The sequence below is a fragment of the Dreissena polymorpha genome, chromosome 3 (genome assembly GCF_020536995.1).
Source record: "Dreissena polymorpha isolate Duluth1 chromosome 3, UMN_Dpol_1.0, whole genome shotgun sequence".
Lineage (NCBI taxonomy): Eukaryota > Metazoa > Mollusca > Bivalvia > Myida > Dreissenidae > Dreissena > Dreissena polymorpha.
The window spans coordinates 49,038,357-49,063,496 of NC_068357.1; the positions used below are offsets into that span (position 1 = coordinate 49,038,357).

General features: G+C 36.1%; 1 protein-coding gene across 1 annotated transcript in view; it reads left to right on the forward strand.

Moving 5' to 3' along the window:
* Nucleotides 1–21,843, forward strand: part of LOC127872207 (neuroglian-like) — a 35,254-nt gene extending 13,411 nt beyond the window's left edge. Inside the window, exons 7-18 of the mRNA XM_052415536.1 lie at nucleotides 2,130–2,232; nucleotides 3,812–3,999; nucleotides 5,812–5,946; nucleotides 6,632–6,811; nucleotides 7,089–7,270; nucleotides 8,481–8,577; nucleotides 9,708–9,995; nucleotides 16,005–16,381; nucleotides 16,843–17,071; nucleotides 18,746–18,885; nucleotides 20,042–20,235; nucleotides 21,759–21,843. Of these exons, the coding sequence (XP_052271496.1) occupies nucleotides 2,130–2,232; nucleotides 3,812–3,999; nucleotides 5,812–5,946; nucleotides 6,632–6,811; nucleotides 7,089–7,270; nucleotides 8,481–8,577; nucleotides 9,708–9,995; nucleotides 16,005–16,381; nucleotides 16,843–17,071; nucleotides 18,746–18,885; nucleotides 20,042–20,235; nucleotides 21,759–21,843 (2,198 nt within the window). The remainder of the gene's footprint in view (nucleotides 1–2,129; nucleotides 2,233–3,811; nucleotides 4,000–5,811; nucleotides 5,947–6,631; nucleotides 6,812–7,088; nucleotides 7,271–8,480; nucleotides 8,578–9,707; nucleotides 9,996–16,004; nucleotides 16,382–16,842; nucleotides 17,072–18,745; nucleotides 18,886–20,041; nucleotides 20,236–21,758) is intronic.
* The last annotated feature ends 3,297 nt before the right edge of the window (nucleotides 21,844–25,140 follow it).

Here is a 25,140-nt window from a genome sequence, read left to right on the forward strand (position 1 = left end):
TTGATAAAAATATGTTACAATAACACACAATATGCAAGAAATTTTTTACATTGAAGACGAATTTCATTAAATTGCACCAAAGAAAAGATAGCGCTGGTTTCAGACGATGCCGACACTTTTACTCGTATTTGTTAGGAATCAAAATTGTGTCTTTGTGTCGTATGAACGAATCTGCACTAAAACTAAATTTAGATTCACATTGTTCATATTTTCGATTTTAGATTTAAATATCTAGCTTATTTCGCATTTTTCAACTCATGTTCTTCTTAACGTTTATTTTAATTTATATTGAAATATATGTATAATAATTTTTAACACATTTTATATAAATTCATAAATATTTGACAACATCGTACAGTCTCACTTTAAGGAATGGGTTTAGTAGGTCGCGTAAAATAAGTGTGTTCTGTGATAATCAAACATCGCTAAGGTGACACCAAAGCATTGTTACGAGAGAAAAGCCTTACGGTAGCTGTCAGATAAAGGCGACTAGGTTTTTAAACATGCGTATTTTTGACAAGTTGGCACTCTTGTTTCCTTATGTGCCTATGATGGAAGCTTATTAACGCTACCTGTCCATATCAGTTTAGATCTTTGGTTTCTCTGGTAAGCATCACAAGGCCCTCTTTTTTATGCATATTTCAAGTATTGTGTGCTTTTTTAAGTCCAAATAATGTCTTTTGAACAGCATTTTGTGAGATAATTGTGTGGATGTTGTTGTGCGTCACTTTTTTGTAAGATATTTTCTGATCAATTGCGTGTAAATTTAGGGAACACACCATACAAAAATTATCTTTTGAAGCTTTTATAATAAAGTTGATTTTGTTTTACAGAAAAATGTCTTTTGCATTTGCATTAAGGGCTACTATTCAAATAACTCAAGATCTGTTAAATGTCAGGGTCATAATGCGTTTACATGTATGATAAACTTTCAATTTATACCAAACACTAACATAATTTTGAGATTTGTCACAAATTTGAAATAAAGAGCCTCAGATATGTTGACATTAAACATTATTTTATACGTATACATTTTCGTCACTGTTTCAATTGGGAATGCATGTATTAATTTGTAAATCCGATTATATGATTAAAGGCAAACTCATTTGATGTGCATATTACATGTAGACATAACTATTTCAGGATAGAACATTAGATTAACTTTTATAAATGATAGTTTGAATTATATTGTTTCCATCAGTCAATTCTTATACATTCATACAGTTGTTTGAATTTTAATATGTTTAATTTCAGGTCATTTGCGAATTTCTAACGTAAAGAAATCCGATGAGCAAGGTGGTTGAGCCTATGCGTGTGTGGCCCTCAACTTCTTTGTGCGGGATTACTCCATTGGACCAGAGATTCAAGTGCAAGTGAATGGCTGTAAGGAGAGCTTTTAATTTTAGCTTAAATCTTTTTAAGCTCAATTGACCGATCGCTATGGGATTGCTAACCATGCCTTGTCAGTTCAATTAGAGACAAGCACCTGTAAACTATTTTTTATTACAAGACTCCTCTGTCAACTAATGATGTCCATACTTTCTGAATGTCTATACGCAATACAAATCAAAACATTATGTTAACAAAGACACTATTGTGCCCATTTCCTGTTTCAACCAGTACCCCTGGTTTAAATAATCTTGATAATCCTCCGCGACTGGGGATCGAACACGTTACCCCTCTATAAAGAAGTAAAGGGGGTTATACTGGAGTCACCATGGACGCAAGTCCGGCTTCTTTGCATTTTTATGTAGAAATACAATTGTCTGAAGGCTTTCTCCTAAAAGTTTCAATGTACAGCGTATATACGATTCCAAACGACATGAAGTTGCGCATGCGGGTTGAAAATTGCAAAAATTATGTCTCTTTTTCAACTTAGTCATATTACGAAAGGCGGCGTCTGGTGAAATTCTTCGTCACTTTTTTTTACAAACTCTTAATTAAAAAATGTCCGATTGGCTATGACAATATGATAGCTCCATTGAAATGATTTTATGATTAAGGTGTATTATTGCTTGACACTTAGTCATTTATTTTACACTTGTTTAAACAATATTCAACAAACCGTTTTCACTTAGATTAAAAATTTTACATTCTGTTTGCATATTTCTATTGTAATTTGATTTTAGCTACTGAAAAGAAGCATGCCGCGGCTGAGCTATGGACTTCTCCAAGCGACCAGGTCTTTAAAAAGGGAACCACTGTCCGGCTGCGTTGTATTTTCTCCGGAAAGTACGTGCCACATTATTTATGTGCTTTCAGTAACGTGATAAATGTGCTTCAAGAATAACATATTGTTTAAATAGATAACAGTCAAGCTTAAAGTGCGTCTACTCCAGTAAGTTAATGCTGCATTATGAACACATCACCAGTGTGGACTAAGATTCTTTAGGTAGGATATTTATGAGTGTATTACCGTTGTGTGCAAATGAACAGCTTTATGTTACTTTTCAGCTTATTTGTACCCCCAGCACCCCAATCCAGCCCCATCCCCAATCCAGCCCCTCCATCCCCAAAGGCGTAGTGATATAGTCATGATGGGCGCCATTCACTCTGTGCGTGCATGTTTCCAACCGTCAAACTCTTCTGTGCACAACTCGTTGTACATTTTGTGTGCGATATTTGCCAAACCTTTACCGAACAAATAATCTCCAAGTGCTACAGCGGAGATTCTCAAGGTTAAGCAATTAAGTTATGTGTGAAGGAGTTGTTGTACTTTTATAAGAATAACACATTTAAGCTTCGGTGCGCAACTCCTAAAAGTTGTGTGCAATATATGTCGAATTTCAACAGAATGATAAACTCCGAGTGGTACAGTGTATATTTTATGTTTATTTTTCAAAATAGCGTTATTATTTAAAGAGTTATCGTCATTTGTTCAAATTACAAATGATAGCTCCTATACCCAACTCGTACATTACGCGTTCAAAGTTCGTCTTAAGTTTACAGAATAATCATCACCAAGGTTTCGATAGTGTTTATTTTTTAATAGGTAATTGTCCCTTAAGTAAAATACATTACAAGCTTATGTCGAGGCTCACACATTGTATGTGTGTTGTAAATACTGCATAACAAAAACCAGTTGACAACACTTTTCCTTTAAACTTTGAAAAGCAATTCCAAAGTCTAACCTAACCTTTTCGAAAACATTTCACCAATGGAGGGGATATAATATCTGTGACAGCATCTTATACATGTACACATGGAAGGGCTTCTCATCTTTCGAGAAAAAAACCCAACTTTTATTAATAACATATATTGTTCCTCCTTAATATATTTAAGTTCTGCACGTTTCTAAAGAGTTCCTTTTACTTCTGGTATAAATGCAATTACGCAATCGCGTACATGCCTTTTGTGGTTAATTTGGATGTGCTCATTTAGGTACTTGGCATTTCACTGACGAAACCAATTTGTCTAAGGGTGACTTCATGTGTTTTGCATTTTCTTATGAGTTATATAACATATCACTTTATTGCAAATTTCGTAAGAGGAGAATTTATCTGAGAAACAGGCTTTCAAAAACAAAACTAAAAGAAATACAAGAACACTGATATGAACGTTGTAAGTGTTTAATGAAAACATAAAGGAATTAGATTTAATACAATTTTGTCTCTTAAGTTATAGCTTTTAATCAGGGCTCCACTGGCTAAAAATTGTATGTAGCAAAATGTATAGCAATAGGGTTTTATGAAGAGGTGTATAAGTCAAATTTTCTAATTCTAGCTCATCTAGTTAATGGAAAAATAAGCCATCAACGAAATACATTTTTGTAAGCAGAGATTGATTGTTTAATACCATTCTTCTCCGATAGCCCAACACCAGAAGTGTACTGGAGTAAGATCAATGGCAGTTTCCCGGATAGAATGGCTATCGCAGACTGGGGCAAGGAATTACGCATCTCTGATGTTCAGATGGAAGATGCAGGGCAGTACCAGTGCATGGGCCTCAACGTTTTGTCTTTGTCCAACCTTACCAAGGTTTTTGATGTGAATATTGAATGTGAGTAAATTATAATTGTAACATATATTTTGACACATACAAATGTTCATACTTGTAATTAACACGTTTAACACTCTAGAGGCTACATATAAAAAAACATCCGTGCAGTATTCACCACATTCTCAATAATATCTTAAAAAAGTACTATTGAACGGTAAAACTTATGTACATATATATATATATCTTCAGCAATTTGTTTTCCCTACATGGGAAAAGTACCTGTGCTGTCTCGAAATATCTTGAAATTGGCGTCGTTAAATCTTCAATATTCAATTGCACAAACAAACTCATGTAAATGTTCGTTTATATACATTTGTGGAAAAATTCTCCGTGTTGGTGCCCTTTTAGAGCTGATGCTCTTCATATGATGCAAGCAATTATTAAATAAACTGATTCCTGAATGGTGCACGTTCGGAGCCTTGTTTAACATTGACTCAGAATGGTAATCATTAACAGTTTAAGTTTTCTAAAAGCGCTGCTTTGACATAGGCAGGCTGCAGAAGGTTGTTGACATCGTTTAATATTGTGTGTAGTAATAACTATTGTAACTCATTTGTATGATCCCGCACAGTGGCAGACAGAGCGCATTGCACTTTTCTGTCCGGTCGTCCGTCCTCCGTACGTACGTCCCAAAGATTGTATTTTGAACTCGTCTTCGTTTTTAACGACTGTGCGGTTCTTGCTCAATATTGCACAGTCGAATGACATTAATGTGCAGATTATCGCAAACAAGTTAATTTATCTACGCTGAGTTCTGGCAGAATCAATGCCCATTGTTGTTTAATGGATCTTGGTCTATTTTCATCGACATAATATGAATTGTGTGTTTTCAACTCCTCATTAAATACCGGATTGGATTCCGTAACAAACTCTTACAGCTGAGTGACCTAAAAATGAAGATAAGCCCAAAGGCAGAAATTTGGACTGTGGCAAGTTTTGGCAGAATTAGGGCCTTTGTCTCTTTTTCCAATATATAATATGTAGTCCTCTGAGGCTCGTTTGTTAAGATTTTCTTTAACTACTCGATTTATCTTGTTTATAACTTCAGAATTGAATTACCTTAATATTATTGAATATATCTGAACATTTTGTATTTTCAAGTTCTCTGTAACGTTTTAGTGCAAATTGCTCAAACATTCACAGTTGCATAATTATAATGTGTATATGATCATAAAGAAATGAATTTAAGCGTTGAATTGTTTGGAAATATTAAGGACGTTTATTTTTCCACCGTGGGATATATAAATTCGTTTGTTAACACATAATTATATACTGATTTAATCTTGCTCAAACGTTCTTACATCAATGACCACAATGTGTATATGATTGTAAAGAAAGGACGAATTTTGACTGCGATCTTTTATGCTTAATTATTACCCTTTCTCTCTTTGTCACCGTAGAAAATAGTGGATTTGTCTGTTTCTACTCGTGTCGTGTGATAGCACCAGTGTCTGATATACCTTTCTACTATTTACAAAAATGCCTTAGTTTTCAAATTAAAAATTAAAAACAATCATCGCCAGCAAATTCAATGAAACATTAGAACAGAAATGGCCAAATGGAGCGAACCAACTGTATAATATAAACCGAATCGATCGAGCATGTTTCTCGTTGTTACATACAACTTATAGATTTTATTAATTCATTGGCATGAAATTGATGCGACTTTCTTAAGTGTAGGGATTATGTTTTAGATTACAATTGGGAATTCTGTATTTTGTCCTTGATTTAAAAAAGCGCTGTTTACCGGAACTTAACTTATTTAACAAGATGACGAATCGCAGATCTTTTAACGTTTTTTTCCACTTTAAGCGGCACCCGAATGGGAGAAGGAACCAGAGGACCAAGACAAATCGGAAGGAGAGATTGCAACTTTTATTTGCAAAGCTAAAGGGGTGCCAGACCCTGTGTATGATTGGTTCATCAACGGTGTCCCACTATCATATTGTAAGTTTGCGAGGGAGAATTGGGTTAGTGTGGTCATATGCTGTTGCGCAGATAAAGTGTAGTTTGTTTACGGTGGACATTTGCTTATTCTAACTGAAAAAAGTGTAGTTAATAGTGTTTTTTTTATTGTTTTTTTTCAAAGTTCACTTGTTTCATATTGTATGTAAACAAACCTTAAACCTCTGCCCCTGGTGTTTCCATTCCACATATTCAGCATTTTACATTCAGTACGGTAAAACAATTATGTTAATATTTCTTGTTAGAAATACAAATTACCCTTTGAAGAGCCAAACATGGCAGTTTAGGCTTAGTTATACTTTATAAATTGATACCACCTTATAAACCTGTTCATAAGCACTTCAAATTGTGCACATGGGTATATTTATTATAACTGATTTGAAGCAACTGAAAGGTAATAGCATTTATGACATTTGGACCCATGTCTAATGATTTGTTAAACTTTTTTTGGTTGAGACTGTTTTCATATTTTTAAGAGTCGTGATTTCTCTTCCTTGAAAGTGAGGTAACTTTACAAATAGTTATTAACTTTACTGCTTCTATTACACTTGAAAAGGTTGGTAAACCCAGTAAGAGGGGATACGGTATTCCACATCGCTAGAAATGTTTCACAGAACACACAACGCTGATTTTATGATCTTTTGTTATTTTGGTATATTGTTTTCAGCCCCTAGTACTGAGAATGTTTGGGATCATCCCAGAATCTACAACAATCCAAGGTTTCACAAAATTGGCCACAACAACATCGCATTGATAAACCTCACTCTTGCAGATCACATGAGCATCCAATGTAATGCCAGCAACAAGCATGGCTACGTCTTCTCTAATGTCTACCTCAATGTCATAAGTAAGTGCTCTTGGTTGTCTGTTAATTTTGTTTAATTGTCAGCTCTCAGGACATAATTTTAAAAAACAGTCTAGACATTTAAGTACATACAATATTAATAAAATATTTGTTACTTTTTACACCTTTTATCTGCATGTGATGGATGGGTATCCCTCATGTGTAAATCAGCTTTGACAAGGTAAACCTTTCAGTTAACTGGAAAGCATGATATGACACTTTGAAAGATACAAACAAGCTAACATCTCAGTCTTTGATACACGTGACCTTTGTTGCACAGACCAGGCACCTGAGATTGAGCAGGAGCCGCCGGATAGCATAAAGGTTGCCGAGAGTCAGTCGGTGATCATCCCATGCATAGTCCGAGGCAAACCGGATCCTCTGATAGAATGGTACCGCTACACGACGCTCATCACTGGGGGCAGGTTCAAGATCCTGCCATCTGGAAGCTTAAAGATTTCGGTACGCGTTTTCTGGGGATAGAGCGGCCATTAAAGATAGGAAAAAACATTATGGATCTTTAATTGTCATTAAGTAGTTTTGGAATTTTATTGCAATGAGTACTTTCAAAAAATTCCTGAACTTTACTGTATCTATATTCAGCTCAACTTAGTGGTGGGCTATTGGGATAACCACATGTGCTGCGCCATTCGTCAGGGGTCGTTGTTTGTGTGTCGTCAACTTTTAGTTTGTTGACACTTTTCATTCAATCGGGATGAAACCTGGTCAGAATGTTTATGTCAACAATAAATAGACCGATTTTGAATTAGGGTCATATGCGATTGAAAACCATGTCAAGTCAGAGAAACAACTTAAAACCACTCTAGAAACCCCATTTAGGACTCAATCTTGAAACTTGTTCCGAATGTTGATTTCGACAATATATAGTAAGAGTTTGAATCTAGGTTATGTGCGTTTAAAAACTTGGTCACTAGTCAAATCTTATAAAAATCTTGTTACCAATCTGCAAACTAGATATATGACTTTAACTTGATCAAACTTTGTCAGAATGTTTTTTTCTTGACAATATCTAGGCTGAGTTCAAATCTGGGTTGAATGCAACAAAACGCTAGCTTACCAGATAACGTCTCTGGAAACACGTTTTTCAACTATGGAACCTACATTTATTAACTTTGTACTTTGTAAAAAGTTTTGTAAACAGGTCAAGTTTTTGAACATTTCTGTACATTGATCAAGTGAGAGCACTTCAGAGCCGTTACAAAATTTTGGTGAGCTCAGTAATAATGGTAGGTTGGTATTTTCTACCCGTAAGTGTTTCTTAAATCACATTCCTGATAATAAATGGTATTTTATTATTATTTAGGAGATTGATGTCATATCATATAAAGCTAATATAATATTTCATGAACATCCATTTTAGGGACTAATTCTAAATTAGTATAAGTTAACACTAATAATAAGTTGTTTGGAAATATAAAAAACACCGTTCATAAATTACTACGCACTGAATCAGAAGCTTAAATGTCCAGTTCCAAAATCTTTATAATTTCGATTTGTATTGTACATATTAAACAGTCCTTTGTTACCAAATTATGTTAAACAAATCTATAAATCTAAACATAATCATTTTCTTTTGGAAAGAGTAAAATATGTATTGCATAAAACTCAGGTGTGGATGTAAGTACCATGACCTGATAGCATTTCATTACAGAATGTGACAGTGGCAGATGCAGGTAAATACCACTGCAAGGCCTCAAACAAGTTTGGCGTTGTGAAATCAGCAAAAGTGTGTTCAGTGCAAGTTAAAAGTAAGTACTTTACTCAGTTTCAGATTCATAAATGCCCTAAAATGTTTTACAGGTGCCATTCCCTCCGTCCGTCCGTTCATCTCCTCTGTCCGTCCGTCTATACATTTCATGTTTTTCTTTTATAACCTCTGGGTACATTTCATTTAGAAGATGTGCAGTGAACCTGAACTATTACTCGCATGTATACAAGTTTTCCAGGATATGCGGATTTGTTTTTTAGAGTGGTAGATCCTTTTTCATACAGCAGATCCGATAAGAAACTCGAGGTGGGGGGGGGAATAAGAGTGAAAGGGATAGACCTTACTTGATATGAGACTTGTTCATATTTGCTATAAAATATATATGTAAATCTGTGAAACTATGCATTTCACGAAATTCCTTTACGATTCAGGAATTTCTTGTAGTGGCTGTTTCTCTTAATGACTTCACGAAATGTGTGATTTCTTCAGGAATTTCACGAAATGACTAAACAATGCATTCAGTCATTTAATGAAATTCCGGAAACGACTTCAGCTTTATATACAATTGTTAACTGCTAAATAAAATAAATGCGACTTATATTCAAACAAACAGATGTTGCTTTTGGTTGCGAATTGGATTGGTGGGATAAAGGTCAGCATTAATAAAATTATAAAAAAGTAATTCTGTAAGACATGAATTGATACAAATGTTGTTAAAACTTCATACATACATACATATTGTGTCTTGTTTTATATATATATATATATATATACGGTAAGATATATCAATTCTTGTTTTAGTTAGAGAGTGGATACCTAGTACTGACCCACTGCTTGCCCTGACAACGAAAAGCCCTTATCTAATAACCTGTTCTTCCACTTTACTCCCAACTACAACCATGCTATAATCCAGGCACGTTGCCTCTGACAAAGCTCTGTTTAAACCTTTAAAATCAAACGAATAAATTGTGATGGAAAACGCATGAACAATATGTTTGTTCAGAGAAATTTAATTTAATTTTTAAAATGTACTCAATGTTTATCTTTAATTATTTTATTGTGGATATGATTTGCTTTCCTATGTTGGTTATTTCAACGGCAAATCATAACCTCAAAAAGAAAAATGATTAAAATGTGACTTTACAAATCAGATAAACCATTTACTTTCAGGAAAAACTCGCATCGAGCAGTTTCCGGAAGACCTGGTTGTTAAAGCGGGATTTGACGCAAAATTCACTTGCTCAGGGTCCACAGATTTCAACGAGGCGCGGAATATGGTCGTAACCTGGGAGAAGGACGATAAACCTGTCGCTTCCACTGAAAACAGGATGAAACAGAACTTCTGGGATAATTCGCTTACCATTTCTGGCACCATCGTTAGAGATTCTGGGGTCTACACGTGCGTAATCAGCAACGGTCTGGACACCGACAGAGCACACGCATTCCTTACTGTGAAAGGTGGGTGAAATACAATTTGTGAATACCTAGTGTTTAGGGGTATACATCTTTTCAGTAAAACAAACGATGCAATTAAAACCAATACACTAATAGATGTGATGGAAAAATGAAGCCACGTGTCTGCCGTGAGATGACTGCTAACAATGGCTCTGATACAAGCAGATCTGTTCATTGATCCTTAATATGCAGAGTAGCCTGTCAGACTAAGTCCTTACAATGTTTTAAACAAACAAATACAACAACAATGTTGTGCGATTTGCGAGGGACGCATATATTGTGGCCGCATGTGCACAGAGTTTCAAGACAAACATGCATTTCATAAAGCAAGTTCACTTATGCAAAACATCTTATTTATACTAACACGTATACTTGATGTGCACGTAATCATATTTGCATCATAAGCATAAATGCATGCTCAGATAAAATTGGTAGTACATATTTTGTAAATTTTGACTGTTCAAACTAAAAAATGACGGTTTAAAATTAAACCGCATTACGATTAAGCATTAACTACAAATTTACCTTTATATTCATCACAAGAATGGTAGCCGCCAACGAACAACTCTCAATACTTTTCTCTTGTGGTATTACCCGACCAAGGAAGAAACGTGTGGACCGTAGCAATACACTTTGTCCATTCTTCAGAATAAAGGAATAACGGCCTTTATCCGAGCATGTTCGTAAAATCAACCAGCATATGTATAAAATATACATTTAAACATGTACTCATACAAAACATGAATTTGCCACGTTGACGACCTCGCTAGAACAGATTTCTAACGCTATTTATTTCCATAAATAGCCATTCACAAACAAACTTGCAAAACCGGTTTGTTTTCTCATGTCCGTCAGGACAAAAGTACTCCGCTATACGATGTTACGCGGAGTTCTTATAAGTCATAACTTTGTTTTAAACAAACATGAACAATAACACTGTTGTGCGATTTGCGAGAGACGCCTAGACAATACAAAGTATAGGAGGTTAAATATCAATTTCAAATTAATTCATATCCATCTCCCATGCCTCTTAAAACATCTTTCTAAAACGCACGAAGCCTTTGCCACATTGGCGGCAACACTAGCTTTTATGAAGTGCATACCAAGGCCAAGTTGGGGACCAACTAGTTTCAATTTCTTAATAATACATTCTCTTGGTCTTGTGTAACTTATTTGTTGTATTTCTTTACCAATGAGGATGAAGTATTGAAAAAACTGGTTTGTACAACAATTCATTTGACAATTTTGCTTATAACATGTATTTTACTAAAATGCCATATGGGCAAGCTGTAGTTGTACCTTTTGTAATAAGACTCTCCGAACCATTCATATCAATGCCAGTTTTGCTATGGCGTACATTAATAACCAAATAATCAAATTTTAATTGTACGTCATACCAACGAATCTCACTTACTTCGTTCATACGCTATGATACATTCATACCCCAAATGATCATTGCTCTCCTAAATCAATGAAATCAGTATAATCTTTATATATCAAACATAATATTTGTATCATCTCTTATGAAAGTACATCTTTCTTGTGAGCTGGTTTGAAAAACCCACGATTTGAAGCTTCTAATAATTGTTTGATAAAACTTTCCTTGTATCATGTACACCATTTATATAATGAATCCATTTAATACTTTAAAACACAAATGTAAAAACTTTATTAGATTTTCTTTGATCCATCGCTACAGTCATTTACATTTCTACTGATATAGGTAAGGCTGGCATGATGACCGCATTTTCTTCGCAGTATTTGAAATTTTTTAAATGAATAATTATTTTCTTCGCCGTTTTGTCTGCTCTTGATTGTTCTAGGTATACAGCCATTCTGTCCGCCAACTTATCTTAACTCTGCGTAGCCCATGCAAGCCCGCGCCCTCTAATCGCTTTCTGTGAATATTATTGAACAAATAATTCTTATTAAATGATGATCTATTATTACCAAAACAACCGGGAATCATACAGTCTCTACCAAAGTTTTTGCAATATTTTACAGAATATCTAAAATGTCCGTCTTACAATATCAACATTGAATACCCTTCTTTTTCCTTTAATAATATATTCACTTCCGGGAACAGCTTGCTCTTTTCCTTAAGCTCATTTGCATTCAAATTTGTATCATTTTCGGGTCTCAAAGACCGTGAGTACATTCCTTTACTCAGTTCGGCAACGGAATAAAACAAGTTGGAAAATAAATTTGCTTTTTTAATTCTATGAAAATCGTTAACTTGACTCTCATTTTGTCTATTTACATTTAAGCTACATCTTTTTATAACACCTCCATAACTTGTGCTACTTGCATCAGCAAATATATTAAACAAAAAAAAACCTGATTGTGTTTGAAATCTTTTCCACTGTTGCTTAACTGCCAAGTGTTTTCTTCCCAGAACGTAAGTTCGGAAATGACTTGCTCCGTCACAATAACGGGAGCTTTTGAACTAGCTCTGTTTCAAGTAAACTAGCTCTGGCATGTGTGCAATTGTATAAATGTATTATTAGCAACCTAACTTTATTTCCGATCACACTTTAAACTAATTTATCTGTCTTACAAAACTAGTTAGTAATCTAATAGGTACTACTTTTTCTTTCGTTTGATGAATTTGATAGATCATCGAATATATACTTGTTTCAAGCCTAGCCACTCCTCTATTTTCATTAAGGAACAACTGATTTTATGCATATCGAGCACATGCCCGAGCCTTTCTACTCAATGAGAAGGAATCCAAATATATTTTTCTTGGGTCAATGAACACCCAAACTCGTCGAGTAACTTGCATGTAATGTTTTTTCATATTCTTATTTGTCATGTATACCAGCATCCAAAAACAGAACTATTAAAACTAGAAATGGCAGATGCCGACGCATATCCCCACGCCGCATAGATGATTTATTAAAAGGCAATTTTGGGTGGGTAAAGCCTATGTTGGTGGGGCCACGGGGTGGGTAATGTGGACATGGATGGTTGAAATTTTGGTACGAAAAAAGTATGCCAATATATAAATATGTGTTCGAAAAACTAATTGGGTACGAAACAAAAATTGGGAGGGCTAATAACATGGGTACGAAAAAAATTGGGTACTACGAAAAACAAATTGGGTACGAAAAAAATTAGGGTACGAAAAAAGAAATTTGGTTCGAAAAAAAATTGGGTACGAACAAAAATTTGGGTACAAAAAAAAATTGGGTACGAACAGCATATTTGCGACGCTGCACTATTTGGAATTTTGATATGACCCCTGGGTCAAAAGTTATTATCATGTGCGTCGCATGTTGTCAGTAAAATGAGTGTTTTTACCCATTGTACCCATTTATTGACCCATAACTTTTGACCCAGGGGTCAGATCAAAATTCCGTCACCGTCACCGTCGCACATATGCTCATAGCTACCATGTGTGTAAGGTTCTAGTGCTTATAGTGTAGGAGGAGAAAGTGGCCAGGGCAGACGGACAGAAAGCGGAGATCAATACAATACTTTGAACGTAAGGAATGCTACTAGAACTATTTTTAGTTGTACCGAGCTTGAGTAATATATTATCGGTGGTTTTAATGCCGAATAGAAGCTAATAAAATCATAGCATTGCCTGCTATTTTCTTGTTAGCTAAAACTAAAACCAAAATATGTTCTATGTTCCGTGAATGTATCAATGTTATGATACGCTCCTTTAATATAGAAAGTAGGTTTTTTCTTTCGAATAAATCGATTCTTCCAATTCTTATTTTATACAACTGTTAGCGTATTAACAACATGTTGAATGACACGTGGTTTTTCAGTCTATCTTTTTTATGTATTTCTATACAAGGATTCTTTTGATCCATTGCTATACAAGGATCCTTAGATCCATTTCGAATTTAGATCTTTCTGTACTTTACCGTATCTGACAGAGAAGAAACCTTATAACCGCAATTAACTACATCTAAAACGTACTAACTATGAGCAGCCTCACGTAGCTTGGCCATTAACACTAAGATCGTTTTGATCGATTGCGACTTTCAGATCTTTTTGTACGTTACCGTTTTACCGAAAAAGTTAACTTATAACCGCAATAAACTACATCGAAAGTGTACCTCGTAAAACAGTTACATATAAACATATTTAATGTATACAACACACAAAGAATAGCAATATATTTTCTAGTAAGTTCAACATAATTTTTCTTCCAATAATGACCTTCCGCGAGATTTCCAGGGGCGGTTACAGGATTTTTGGTTGGGGGGGGGGGGTATTGAAAGATTTGCTGGGAGTCCAGGAAGGGCCCCTGGTGGGTGCAGGGCTAAGCCCTGCTAGGGGGCCAAAGGGTGGGGGCCAAGCACCTTGTAAGTTCCACGATTTTAGTGATTTTGAAGGCTTTGACAACCACTTCTCGAGCATGTCACGTCTTATGTTCATCAAAGTACCTTATAATAATTCCCCAAAGTGCATAGTTTATACGTAATACGGATGTATATAGCCGGAAGAAATACTATAAAGAAGAACAGGGATACATCAGAATCGCAAAGTTTGACTTGACCTTGGCGATTTTAAGGGGGGAAGGCGTACGCCGCATCTGCCCCACTTGTACCCGCCTATGATTTCGGCCACGTACCATCAATATTTCTAGTTGTAAATTGATCGGCTTTCTCTAGTGCTAATTAATTTTACTCGAAATATACATCGTTTGTTCTTTGTTACTACTTCGTTAACCTCGATACTATGCTCGAGAATCAATTTAAGGGATTTAACATATTCACGTTTGTGTAAGAACTTATCTTTTCAATGATGCTTTCCAAATCTAGCAGCATCGATGCCCTGTGTTCTGCTTATGTCGACTTCAACTTTTCATCATCAATAAAACACAGTTAACTAATGTGTTAATCAATTTGATTGCACGATGTTGCTACGTTGACGACCTCGCTTGCAATGATTGCTTACGCTATTTATTTCTATAAAAAGCCATGTGCAGAAAAATTCTTTCAAACCGGTTTGTTTTCTAATCATGTCCGTTAGGACAAAAGTACTTCGCTATACGATGTAACGCAGAGTACTAATAATTATTGTAAAATGGATTTTAGACCCTTGTCTCTAAGATATTGATGTGGTGTTTACTGACATTTGGCATTATATTACATTATTTTATAAGAAGCATTGTATATACCATAGCGACATTGAGAGACTACCAATTACACTATGAACTCTTTGATATAATACAAAAAGATCTGGCCTCAAGTCTACAAAATTTCATGCGCTAAATCTAAGTAAAATACTTTCAAGTATTATTTTTTTATAATATCAAACAAGCATTCCCGTAATAATTTTTGACAATATTGTATTGTACCCTCGTTATTTTACCCCATTATATTGCAAAGGCGGGTTAACTGGAATCAATATGGGCGTCTGTCTGTTATTCCAATTGTCTTTATGTCGGTAGAAAGACACATGTCCGCGAGCGTTCTCCTGAAATATGCAACAAAACACCATTACAACTTTCAGACATTGTACCATGTGATTTGGAAGAGTACATCGTCCCATATACACAAGTACAAAAGTAACGCGCCTTTTCAACTTTGACAGTAGACCTGGTCGGCTTGCTCATTAAGTAGAGTGCTGAACTACAAATCAGAGGATCGCGGGTTCGATCCTCGGTCCGGATACATACCATTGTGTGGGGATTTGTCATGAAATCATTTCTACGGCCATTTCAACCCTACCTCAGTTTCAAGTAGGACAGCTGTCAGTTTCTGGCATAGGTATTTTCACTTAGTCCTGGTACACCTGCTAACCTGGGGAAGAATATTGGCTGCCGTGATGTGACTGAACTACTGTGGATAACGCGGGAAATCCATCAGGCAAACACACAACGTTGACCGATATTCTATATTTTCATGTCACACATAAAGACATGTGACTTCTGGGGGGGGGGATATTCTTAGCTTGAGACTAAACTTGAAGCGAAGTGTTTACATGGTCAAGGGCCGGTGTAAATTAAAATATAATTTTGATAAATACATTTCACTGTTTTTTATCCAGCTCGACCAAACCCACCAACCAGCGTGGAGATCTATCGCTGCCCAAACTGGGATAACAAAGCTGAGCTTAGGTGGACCAAGGGCATTGCAAACAATGAACCTGTCACGTACTTCATCATTCAGTACAGCACGACCTTTAACCCCGACCGGTGGGTATCAGCGGTAGCCGTGGACTACACGGAGAATACTGCCACCATTGACCTCTCTCCGTGGGTGAATTACTCTTTCCGTGTCATTGCACATAACCAGATCGGTTTGAGCGCTCCTAGTAAACAGACATTGACCATATGTCGAACGAATCCGACCGTTCCGTTCAAGAATCCCGCCAACGTGAAATCTATTAGGAATAGAAGGAATAAGTTAAAGATTGAGTGGAGTGTGAGTTTTTCATAGATTATCATGCAGTTTAATTACTATCGATGGTTTTATTTTATCCCGGTAAACAAAACAAATTTTGGTAGAAACTGATATCTGTCATTATGCAAAACATACATGAAGTTTAAATTTAACTCGACTATAAAGATGTAAACAATATCCAAACAATACTTTCCACAAACGCGCGGATTATACAGTATTTGATATGTTAAGATTGTGTTCATAACTACGAAATTATGGTATTTTATCACTCAAACACACAATTTGCAGGAGTAAAATGTGTCGAAAAAACTGTTATTGTTTTTTTTAAATTATTTCTTTAATCAATTCATATGAATTTTTCAAATAATTAAAGTTCACAATAAAAAGGGTCTCGAATATATCGCCAATGTAATCTAATGTATTCAAAGACTGATACGCACAAAACCGCAAACCAAAAATTGTTAACGTCTTTCTTCCATCAGCCAATGAATCAAATGGAGCACAACGGGGCTGGCTTCAAATACTTGGTTTCATATCAGCGGCAGGGCGACCCTATGAAGACCATACTTCTAAATGACTGGCGCAACAATAGCGTCGAGGTCGACGCAACCGAACCATATTACCCATACCAGGTGAAAATACAGGCGAAAAATATCATGGGCAACTCGTCGGCCAAAGTTGATAACTTTACGCTTTATTCCTATGAAGATGGTATGTATTTTGAATTGCTAGAAAAAGTTGAAAATTATACTACATTGCATTTATATTTATGCATTGAGAACCCTTAAAATTTCTAATCTTTAGTAATAAATATCATGGACATATCATTTGCACCAATCTTTTAGTGTTTTTATAATGAAATTGCCATGGCTAAATGTTATTGGAATACAGGAGCTTTTTTCAATTGTATTTTTAATGCTTGAATGAATAAAAGAAGAAATTCACTCCAAATTTTTAATTTCCTTTGTCTTACAAAATGCTTATCAAATTGTTATATTTCAAGTCGGAATTAATTTTCAATTTGCTAAGAAACAACATTTTGGATTGAGAAGATATCAAACTAATGTAGGTTGTATATACATTTTTCAGAATAACAATGTGGCTTATTGGCTATGGTGTCTGCCTAGCGACCTGTAGGTCTTTCGTTCAATTCACCACTGAGGGGGCATTCTTAAGATCTCCCTTAAATAAAACACTGGTTCTTCGAAGGAAACAGACTCGAGAGGTCCTCAATAAGATTTGGCTTTTGATGCAATCACGCACGATAAAATAGGTTTAAACTTAATACATATTATTGTTAATTGGCTGAAAAGCAATGATAACTAGAAATGGCGCGGCAGAGGCCGACGCGTATTCCCACACCAAATGTTTGACCTAGGTGTGCCCCAGGGTTGGTAATGGGGCCATGCATAGTCAAGATTGACCGTATTGTCATAGAGAAGTTCAGTATCAATTAGAAGTGAATTGGTGTAGAAGTGAAGATGTTATAGTAAAGGCACGTTAGGGTGGGTGTGACCTATGTGGGCAGGGCGCCCCAGGGTTGGTAATTGGGCCATGCATAGTTGAGATTGACCATACTGTCATAAGAATAGTTCAGTATCAATTTGAAGTGAATCGGTGTAGAAATGAAGAAATTAAAGTAAAAGGCAATTTTGGGTGGGTGTGGTCTATGTGGGCGGGGCGCCCCTGGGTTGGTAATGGGGCCATGCATAGTTGAGATTGACCGTATTGTCATAAAAGAAGTTCAGTATCAATTTGAAGTGAATCCGTGTAGAAATGAAGAAATTATAGTAAATGGAAATTGTTGGTGGGTGTGGCCTATGTGGGCGGGGCGCCCAAGGGTTGGGAATGGGGCCATGCATGGTTGAGATTGACCGTATTGTCATAAGAGAGGTCCAGTATCAATTTGAAGTGAATCGGTGTAGAACTGGACAAGTAGATGTAAATAACCTAAAAAAAATGAGTGATAATTTCTGACCCGGCCCCACCCCAACCCCCATAACTTTTGACCCAGGGGTCAGATCAAAATTCCAAATAGTGCAGGGTCGCACATATGCTCATAGCTACCATGTGTGTAAGTTTCACGGACGAACAGACAGACAGACAGACGGACGGACGGCGGAGATAACCACAATATCCCAACCTTTTTTCAAAAAGTGTGGGGATAATTAAAGAAAATACATTGCTGCTAACATGACCTTATGCTTTTATTTATATTTGATATGATAATCTTGTTTAAAAATCATGATTATCATTACAGTACATACCAGCCGGTTATCCGGCCTTGTTGCATCGCAAAATAAGCTCCGCAGATTTAATCACAGTTGTGTTCGTTCTCCATAGACACATGATTAATCATTAGAATCGAATGTTTTCTCTGCACAGTGCCGTTAGGCAGGGTTTCGGGACTCGTTGTGTCAAACATCAGCTCCACGAGCGCCACCATCACATTCTCCTGGGATGATCTTTGGCTTGAGAAAAAAGGCCAGACCGCTAGCGTTCGCGGGGAATTCAAGGGCTTCAGGGTTTGTCACGAGTTTTATTTTGTTCCGCGGGTTTTTTAAAGGAACACGAGTTGATCATCAATATGACTGCGTGTTACATGGTTATGTCGCTTTCATATTCCCTATATTTTACGAAGAATTTAAATGAAACTTGGCTCATATGTTTTGCTCATGGGGACCACACGCAGAAAGCATAAGTCGTCACGAGGTAACGACTTATGGTAAAGATCACACCTGAAGGTTGTTTATTAAAAGCTGATCTTTTCTCTCGTTATGCCCTTTACCTGATATAAAAATGAAGTTTGTCTCTGCAGAAGGCGAGCGGTCTTAACACCACCTAAAAGTCACTGACTTAAGTCCAAACAATCACGACGGAGGATATATCTGTCATTTCGATTGCCTTTATCGTATACAATTTTAAATGGTTACAATTTATTGATAATTCAAAGGATACACTGTTTGTTGAACTTTTAAGAATTTTCATTTTTGCAATACCTTGGCTGCATTTGAATCAGCGTAAGATGCATATTAACACCTGATCACCAATTAACATCTTTGAACAACCTTGTAACAAAGGTAGTGGCCACATGTATGAATCAATCTTTGTAAAATTTATTCTGAATGTTTGTCTTGAAATACTAAACTCGAATCTGGGTCACTTGCGTCTACACACTAGGTCACCAGGCCAAATCTTTAAAAAAAATCTTACCCCTCTAGGGTCAACGTTTATTATTCCAAAGATGAAGACACTAAGTCAGAGGTTACTATACATATATAGGGGACGGATCGTTACACTTTTAAACAGTAGGTTACCAGGCCAAATCTGGAAAAGAAGTATTACCACTTTAGGGTCACATTTATTACTCGTTCTTAATGGAACTTGGCCACAGTATTATCTTGACATAATGAAGGCCACGTCAATGTCTTGAGCTAATGTGGTAAAAACATATATTATCATGTCAAGTCTTCAGCTATTGGTGTCTGTGAAAAACAAACTTGCCCCCCCCCCCCCACACACAAACAATACAAACTAACCAAAGCAGTAAGGCATTGACATTTATAACAAGCTATAGGGTTTTTCGATTTCAAGCTTTTAATAAGATACGACCAATAGCTTCATACGACACAATTTAGAAGATTTAATAGTTGGGCATGTTTACGTTTGATTTACCCACAGATCCAGTATTGGGTGGACGGTCAGCAAAAGAGAACCTTCCGGGAAGACGATCTACCTGTGTCCCTGCTCTACCCCGTAGACTGGAAACCAGATGGACAGACAACTCTTGTCAAAACAAACTACAAGATGAAAAATCTGCCCCCGTTCTCGACGGTCAAACTGCGCATTTGCATCGTGAATACTGTCCTTCATCGGTAAACCTAGTGATGAGCTGACCATACGGACTAATGCTGGGGGTCAGTTGATACTACATATTCGTACATTTAGCCGCTGTAGTGAAATTTCATATCGGGATCGTTTTTATACTTTATGTTATGTCACAGAACTGCATCACAAAATGTAATTTTACTGAATTTCACAGCATCTGTTAATCTTTTAGAAAATCGGGTATATTATTTCACCTGGGGCCTTCCAGGGTAAACATAAACAGAAGGAATTTAAGAATATGTATAATTTATTTTAAATAATAAATATCCATGTTAGTTTAAAAACATACCCTTCTTGCAAAACATCAGTGAGTGTGATTAAAAAGCATGTTAATACTTGTTTGAAAGAAATTTACTTATTTAAAAAATTCATAAGAAATATTAATTATATTAGGATTTTTATGGGAAAAAATACATCCATTTTGCGGAGAAGGTGAGGGATATTCGTCCCCCCAAAACGACGAAAATATGTCACGAATTAGAACAATTTTTTAATCTTTACTGATGATGCTATTTAAAAACCAAAAAACTTATCACACAATCTTGATTTATGTATCACTGGTGCACAATTTGCACAAGAAACAAAATTACCTGCTAAAAGTGATTAATTATCACCACACTTTTTGAAAAAAAGGTGGGGATATTGTGGTTATCTCCGCCGTTCGTCCGTCTGTCTGTCTGTCTGTCCGTCTGTCTGTCCGTCCGTCCGTTCTGGCCAATATCTCCTCCTACAAACTCCTTGAAACTTACACACATGGTAGCTATGAGCATATGTGCGACCCTGCACTATTTGGAATTTTGATCTGACCCAAAAAAATACTATAATTTTCTTCATTTCTACACGGATTCACTTCAAATTGATACTGAACTTCTCTAGGACAGTAGGGTCAATCTCAACTATGCATGGCCCCATAACCAACCCTGGGGCGCCCCCGCCCACATAGACCACACCACCCAAAATTGCCTTTTACAATAATTTCTTCATTCTACACCGATTCACTTCAAATTGATACTGAACTTCTCTTATGACAAGACGGTCAATCTCAACTATGCATGGCCCCATTACCAACCCTGGGGCGCCCTGCCCACATAGGTCACACCCACCCAAAATTGCCTTTACTATAACTTCTTCATTTCTACACCAATTCACTTTCTAATTGATACTGAACTTCTCTATGGCAATGCGGTCAATCTCGTCTATGCATGGCCCCATTACCAACCCTGGGGCACACCTAGGTCAAACATTCAGTGTGGGGATACGCGTCGGCCTCTGCCGCGCCATTTATAGTTATAAAATGTTTTAATCATTCCAACAACTGCTAAAAACAATGAAAATTCCAACAACAAACAAGAAACGATTTTGAATAAACAATACAAAGAAAAAAACACATAGTTTATAGATGATTGAAATATCAGTATACAATTATTATGTTTTAAAGTTTTCATAAACGGGTACGTGGAGCTTTTATTTTCTTCTATGATTTTCCCATTTCCCCAACATTCATTTAAAGTTCCCGGACCTGTCCGTACATGGAGATTCATAGGCTAGCAGCAGTGATTCCTATCACCCCTGAAGTGCTGCCCCCTGGAGATTGAGGATCGACATGGAATCATTCTTGGATACGACATTGCCTATGAGAGAAGTATTAGCATGTTTTATACAAATGATGAATTGGTGGATAACAGGGAGTGCTCTTTAAGATCTTCTTTTTATTAGGTTTAGAACAAATAATTATTTTATATATATTGAACACTATTTAGTTATTGTAAAATTTATTAAGACCATTTATTCGAAACATATGTCATATTTATGACGGGTTGATCATGATTTAAAGACTGTAGAAGTTTTGCATGGGTCATATATAATCCATGTGACAGTCTCTTGATAACTGTTTCGTATCAACTCCATAAATAATCTGCTATACTCCTTGAACGAATTTAATGAAAAGTGCCACATATTTAGGTAATTGGGATGATTTGCAGAGTGTCAACTCATCCTCACACTTGGAGGCCGAGTTTTAAAGCCTGTATATATATGTATGTTATATATGTCTTTAAAGATTTCCATAATACATTAAGGTGGTGTGTAGAAGGCTAATATTAGAATATTGCAGGACATCGGCCCGAGTCTTGCAAATAACGTATACTGAGTGCAACATGAATGCTATCGGTCCGATACGGGACCGACATCGCAACACTGGTTTATGAACCCGAAACATATTACAATGTACGATCTGTGACTTTATTTAAATATTTGAAGAGAATTTATTTAATAAAAACAATTATTACAATGCACTAGTAATATATCGTGTATTTTGTTTGTGTTGGAGATCTCCACCATAATGGTTATCCTCGTCATAATTGGCTGGCTTGTCTCCAATAACATTTCAAAATAATGCACATGATTTACTTCTTATTTTTTCGTTGTCATGTGTTTTATGAAGACCCGTTTGAATATTTCTTCATTGATTCATTCGTGATATATTAGTGATTGTTGCGAATAGGCAGAATGAAGAAAAAACAACAACTGACAAATAAATTAGTTAAAAACAAATGGTATAGCCATTTCTTTTCACGATATTTAGTATTGAACAATGATTCTGACAGATCTTTAGCTCAGTGACAGTGGAAAAGGTTTATTTAATCAGTAAAAAGGCGGTGCTAAATATCGAACAAATTACGGGACATGATGACTTATATCGGTGTCGATGTCGGGCCGAAATTTTGATATCCTGTACAATTGAATTGGACGTCGGCAGTATGATGTGTCGATATTGGGCGATGTAGCGTCGTTGTGCAGGTGCGATTCGGACCGGTGTAATTACTTACCGATAAAGGTACGATTTGCAAACCTATATAGTCCAAATATCAGGCCGATACAAATGTTAGCTGGGTGGTGAGTGTCAGCTACTGGCGTAAGCAAAAAATGTACTTACTTTGACAAGAACCGCTTGTTCCGAATGAAAATTACGCCAATTTACATCATAGCTAATGAAAAGGACAAAAGTTAGATACTAGGATAGTGCAACAAACACACAGCATACCATGCCAAACAACAGCATACCATGCCAAACAAACAGAAAACCATGAAAAACAACACAGCAAAACTATGGCAAACACAAAGCATACCACGACAAACACACAGCCTGGCCAACAAACAGCATATCATCACAAACAAAACCACATCATAATATGGCAAGCACACAGTATACTATTATAAGCACATATTATATGATTTAAACCCACATCATTTCAATGAAACACCAGCATACCATGACAAACACACGGCATTACCATGACAAACACATATCATACCATGAAAACAAACACAGCATACTACGACAAACACAAAACCTTGGCCAAACACACAGCATATCATCACAAACAAACAGCAATAATCCCAAAAAAACACATCATACTCACAAGCACACAGCATACAATGGCAAGCACACAGCATACTATTATTAGCACATATCATATGATTAAAACCCACATCATTTCAATAATGAAACAGCCGATATATCAATTGTCAGCAGGAGGCAGACGAGGGGTTCCATAAAAAAACTGTTGATCTAAAGACATGGGGCAGTTATTTATATGCTATTTATGTTGGTCCATTACCTTTTCAATTACGAATAATAGCATTTATGTATGTTATCCTAATTCAGTCGAGGGGCTTGTTTTCTAATTCAGTCGAGGGGCTGCAGCTTGGGCCGCTGAGAACGACAGGGATGAACAGATATAAACGACCGTCAATTAACGAGGCCAGATTGACAGGTCTGGTACCGAATATGAAGTATCGTGTTCACATCTTTGTGAAGGACCCAGAAGCGGTCGCGGCGCGGGGAAGACTTTTTATTGAAGGCCGTACATTGACGAAATCAGGTTTGTTTGTACATCTTTTTTGTTGTACATGTGATATTTATGTGGGTTACGCTTATGGATATTTTTTTATAATTTAATTTATTTGGTTTTAAATTTGCTCTCGGTGCTTAGAAAAAAATGTTTACGATAAGTAGTAATTCTTATTGCCGACAAAATCGAGGCTGGTTCTGTGCTGGTATACACCAATTCATCTGTGGTTTTAAATGTATCCTTATTTTAAAATATTGTATCAACTGTAATGGTAGACCTTAGCCAAAGAAGACTTATAACCGAAACAACCTCACCAATTAAATAAATTATATTTGGTTGTGGCAAATGAACATTTAATTGGGTAAACAACATATTCAGAAAATTTTTCTAAATAAGAAATAATACAAACACAGCAATTGCAAGCTTTTGTTTAGGTGCTTCATGTCAAAACTTGCCTGGGATATAGGTGCGCATGCACTAAATTCACCGCGAGGGAGGCCTGCTATGGGTTCAGTATTTCCTTCTTATAAATAAACACCAATGAAGCATAGTTACATAACTATTTAATTAATATTTAAAAAATCAATTCTAGTGTTTTAATATACATACAATGAAAATATGCAAACTCGAAGGGCGGAAAAAAAGTGTTTATTTTTTAATATATTGACAATTTGTTTGTACAAGCTTAAAATACATTAATGTGCAGTTCAGAACATCAGATATAGTTGCGTTAATGTCAACTCAACGTCAACGTCATATCACCGAGAAGTAATGAAATAGAAGAAGAAATACAAAACTAATTCAAGTACAGTACAAATCGGTAAAAAAATGCGTTAGTTAATATATCAGATAGATTATGTGATTATTCCTTCGGCTATTGGTCTCCAATCAGTGGCATTCAACAAAGAACAGTGTATGAAGTGAAGTTGGAATGAGAAATTAATATGTGGAATTGCGTTGTCAGTGGAATAATCTGGTTTACAAACCAAAATGAATCAAAGTTATACCTACGTTTAACTGTACCTACAAACAACACAA